The 4,277-nt window shown below is 40.9% G+C and overlaps 1 protein-coding gene across 1 annotated transcript; it reads right to left on the reverse strand.

Moving 5' to 3' along the window:
• Window positions 1–1,674: 1,674 nt before the first annotated feature.
• LACBIDRAFT_314227 (uncharacterized protein) lies at window positions 1,675–2,074 on the reverse strand (the record flags this gene model as incomplete). The annotated part of the gene is made up of 2 exons (XM_001877918.1): window positions 1,675–2,022; window positions 2,072–2,074. The coding sequence occupies 2 exons, from the start codon at window positions 2,072–2,074 to the stop codon at window positions 1,675–1,677; spliced, it is 351 nt and encodes a 116-aa protein (XP_001877953.1).
• Between the last annotated feature and the right edge of the window lie 2,203 nt (window positions 2,075–4,277).

Genomic DNA, 4,277 nt, shown 5'->3' on the forward strand with positions numbered 1-4,277 from the left:
TGCTGAAATGTTGTTGAACTCCACAAAGTATTTTCCGACGCAGTGGCCGAGTTTAATAGTCGAGTTAAGTAGACGCAGAGGGATCTTTCCTCCCGGCATGTCGGCTTTTTGTGTAACAAAGTTAACACTTCTTGTATTTGATGTGGAAGAGGCGCTAAGGCTTCGATTTCTTTGCGATCTTTCGCCGCTTTGACCTCCACTTTGGTCCATCGATACCACACCGCTATATTGTGGTCACAGAACCACGAGACTGTAGGCCGACTGGAACATCCGTCCAGTAAAACGATAATTGTGCCCGCACGTGGTATTTGAGTATCAAATTGATATAACCACGACGAGCAAAGCCCATTCAACCATATTTGGTCATATCCATCATCGGTGAGGATCTGATACCATCCCGGTATGTTGCCAAATCCATTGTATTTGGACTGTCTCTTTGGAGCGGCTCCTACAGCCATCAAATAGGATACAATGGTCATCCACACAACGAACCAGTCTCGAGCTTCAGCCAATCTTCGACGACCAGCTGAGTTCGATCGAAAGGGTTTCGTGAAATCATAGGCAGAAGGTAAATGTGGCGTAATGAGAGCGACTTTGTAGCGCAGATTCAGTAACACCGCGACATCGTGCAGAAAGTACTGAAGATGGTACCAAGATTGTGCAGTGACAGCATCAAGCGCAAACAGATCTTTCGTATCTGTGACTTGGGTCGGTATGAAGCGTAGCCTATCAAACGGCACGCAGCTAAAACTGAATTTCAGAGGTATGAAAGCCATCCAACCGAAATGTGGGGTCCACCATCGAGGCAATTGAAGGGCAGATAATCGAGGATATCGTCGAAATTGAAGAAAAGGGTTAACGACGCCACCCTGCTTCGTGACCTGAGGGGGGACGTCTATAGCTCTTCGACTATTTGGCGAATAAAACAGATCGCCGTCAATGAGATAGGCTCTTCCTTGTGATCTGTCAACATCATACGAATAACTCCTGCAACGTATCCATCAGTCTCTCTCCAACTCAGTTCAAGAAACAACCATCTTAACATTTAACAAAGACCGCGCTTCAGAACAGAGTGTCGTCGTAACAGAGGGAAACTCAAAGCACTAAACGTCTTGTCAACGTGTCGAGGTGAGACAAACAATCACAAATTTCAAACTGAAAAGTGGACGTCCACTTTTCAGTTTAAAATTGTCACTTGTTTGGTGCAGTGACGATGTACGTAGAAAGAAACAAAGACAACAACCATTCAAAACTTCAACTATTCGTTAAGCGCTAAGTAACCATTCCCTGCTCAGCACTCCAAATGCAAAATGCCGAAAGGCCTTACTTCTGGCCAGTAAGGTAAAAGACATCGTTGATTTTTGTTAGTTACACCACCATCGAACGCGCAGGGCATGTGGTCGACTTTCACAAAAAAATCACATAAATACGTATTCCCGCTACGTCAGTAGGCAGATGAAGATCAAGTCATGGAAGATGTAGAAGTTGCTTGACATCGTCGTAATGATTAAATCAGACTTAAATACGCTATTAGGGTACAGACAAAGTTGTATTGCCAATCAAAAAAGCAAAATGTACACGAAAGGCAACAGTGACAGTGATAACATGTTAGATTGTCCGAGATGTTCATGGTACAAGATATGCGAATGGTGATATAATGCGTTTGAGGATTGGCTAAGTGAAGTAACGACGAAGGTGATTTTTAAGAACCAACATCTCCATTGGAGTCATTGGAACTTCTCCCCTATCCGAAACACCCTTCAAAAACCCTTTGACCTCCTTATCGTCCCATGTATTGGCAACCGATAAAAATTTCTTGTTTTTGCAGCCAAACCCGATGAAATGGTGTAAATATTGGGACATGTCGGGGGTACACGATTTGAGGAAATGCGTCAATTCTGCAGTTTCTCTTTCTAGTTTCGCGAGGATGTCTGGGGGTGATTCACTTCGAGGATTCCGAACCGGATTATGATTTGGTTGAGTTGCAACAGAACTGTGATCCGAAACGGCTATCTGTCGTCGCTAAAGTTCGTCTGTTCACTCAGTTGTATCAAATGAAGAGAAGACGCACCATTGATTGTCTCGTTGTTTCCTGAGAACCCTGAGAACCGCCATTACGAATGAACACTCCGGACGACGAATAAAAAACGTACTTCAGCTAAAACTAAAGCAGTCAAACATCAATGTCTGTCGTTATCAAAAAATTTCGCCATGTAGTATCGCGCAAATTTTATTCGTTGCTGGAGACCGTCGTCTTTGATCAAAAAGAAAATTGGGTACATAGGCCAGAACTGGCAAAGAAGATGTGAATTCGACGAATGAGTGTGGCTATTGCGGAGGTACCTCTTGCTCAATTTTTGCTATATTGTCGGGGACTGGTGGCTACCACTTTTATCATATAAAACAGGTAACTGCCTATAGGTCCCTGTGTATCCATCCACACTCTTTATGATAGGGAATCATTACTGTTACCATGTTTTTTCATTATCATAAAGGCTGCGCTTTTTCATTAAGTGTAGGCAAGGTTTTGGGCCTCCCTCATAAGGTAGCCTGTGGTTATCATTACCAATTTCATATCTTTTCAAAGCCATATCATTGCGATTTTCATTAGTTGTCTGGCGAGTATCATTGGATATTTCATTAGCTACATGGGTGATATCATTTTGCGATTTTCAATGGTTACTTTGGCAATATCATTGGAAATTTCATATGCTACTTGGGCAATATCATTGCGATTTTCATAAATTATGTGGCCAGTATCATTGGAAATTTCATTAGCTGGTTGTGCAATATCATTGGCAATTTCATTAGCTACTTGGGTGACATCATTGCGATTTTCATTAGCTACTTGGGCAATATCATTGTGATTTTCATTAGCTCCTTCGGCAATATCATTGGCAATTTCATTAGCTACTTGGGCGACATCATTGCGATTTTCATTAGCTACTTGAGCAATATCATTGCGATTTTCATTAGCTCCTTTGGCAATATCATTGGAAAATTTATTAGTTACTTGGGCAATATCATTGTGATTTTCATTAGCTACTTGGGCAATATCATTGTGATTTTCATTAGCTCCTTTGGCAATATCATTGGAAATTATATTAGTTACTTGGGCAATATCATTGTGATTTTCATTAGCTACTTGGGCAATATCATTGGCAATTTCATTAGCTACTTGGGCGACATCATTGCGATTTTCATTAGCTACTTGAGCAATATCATTGCGATTTTCATTAGCTCCTTTGGCAATATCATTGGAAATTTTATTAGTTACTTGGGCAATATCATTGTGATTTTCATTAGCTACTTGGGCAATATCATTGTGATTTTCATTAGCTACTTGGGCAATATCATTGCGATTTTCATTAGCTCCTTTGGCATTATCATTGGAAATTTTATTAGTTACTTGGGCAATATCATTGTGATTTTCATTAGCTACTTGGGCAATATCATTGGCAATTTCATTAGCTACTTGGGCGACATCATTGCGATTTTCATTAGCTACTTGGGCAATATCATTGCGATTTTCATTGGCTCCTTTGGCAATATCATTGGAAATTTCATTGGCTACTTGGGCAACATCATTGCGATTTTCATTAGCTACTTGGGCAATATTATTGGTGATTTTTAGTAATCAGGAGAGTGGTCACATGACCAAACTCCAAAAGGGGTCAAAAAACCAAAGTTGTAGCCCTGCACTGTAGCTTCCCAAATCTGTTTGAATTATGTTCTGAAGTGCTCCTGTTGTGGAGATATGAGGTAAATGAATGTCAAAAGTGTCGCGTTTTTTTTTGTTTTTTGTGTTTTTCTCCATGAAAACAAAACCAAATAACATAATTTCAGTATATTTAGAAAGCTAAAAGAAAGGGCTACAATTATTGTATTGTGGGAAAAATGACCAAAAAAGGAAGGTGCATGCTCTACTATAAGAGTCAGATATAGATTTACTGATAGACTAGAGGCTGACACTTAGCAGCGGCAGCAGGCACCTTGCTTGCTGACAAATACACTGCTTTGCACCAATACGATGCGACTTTTTTTTTTGTAACAAAGGAAACAGTGTTCAAGAGCTATAGCGCTACATAGTTATGTATATAAACATTGGAGCTGGCGCTAAGAAAGAGACGACGATATCATGTTTTGAAAAGACCAGTTGTTTGCACCGGTTTGCTCGCTCGCGTGCGCCATATGCATCCGTAGAAAGTTTGTACATGCTTGTCCGCTCGCGTGCGCCATATGCAAGAAAAGAGCCCCATGGCCCCTGGGGATCCTCA

The sequence above is a fragment of the Laccaria bicolor genome, genomic scaffold (assembly GCF_000143565.1).
Source record: "Laccaria bicolor S238N-H82 LACBIscaffold_5 genomic scaffold, whole genome shotgun sequence".
NCBI lineage: Eukaryota > Fungi > Basidiomycota > Agaricomycetes > Agaricales > Hydnangiaceae > Laccaria > Laccaria bicolor.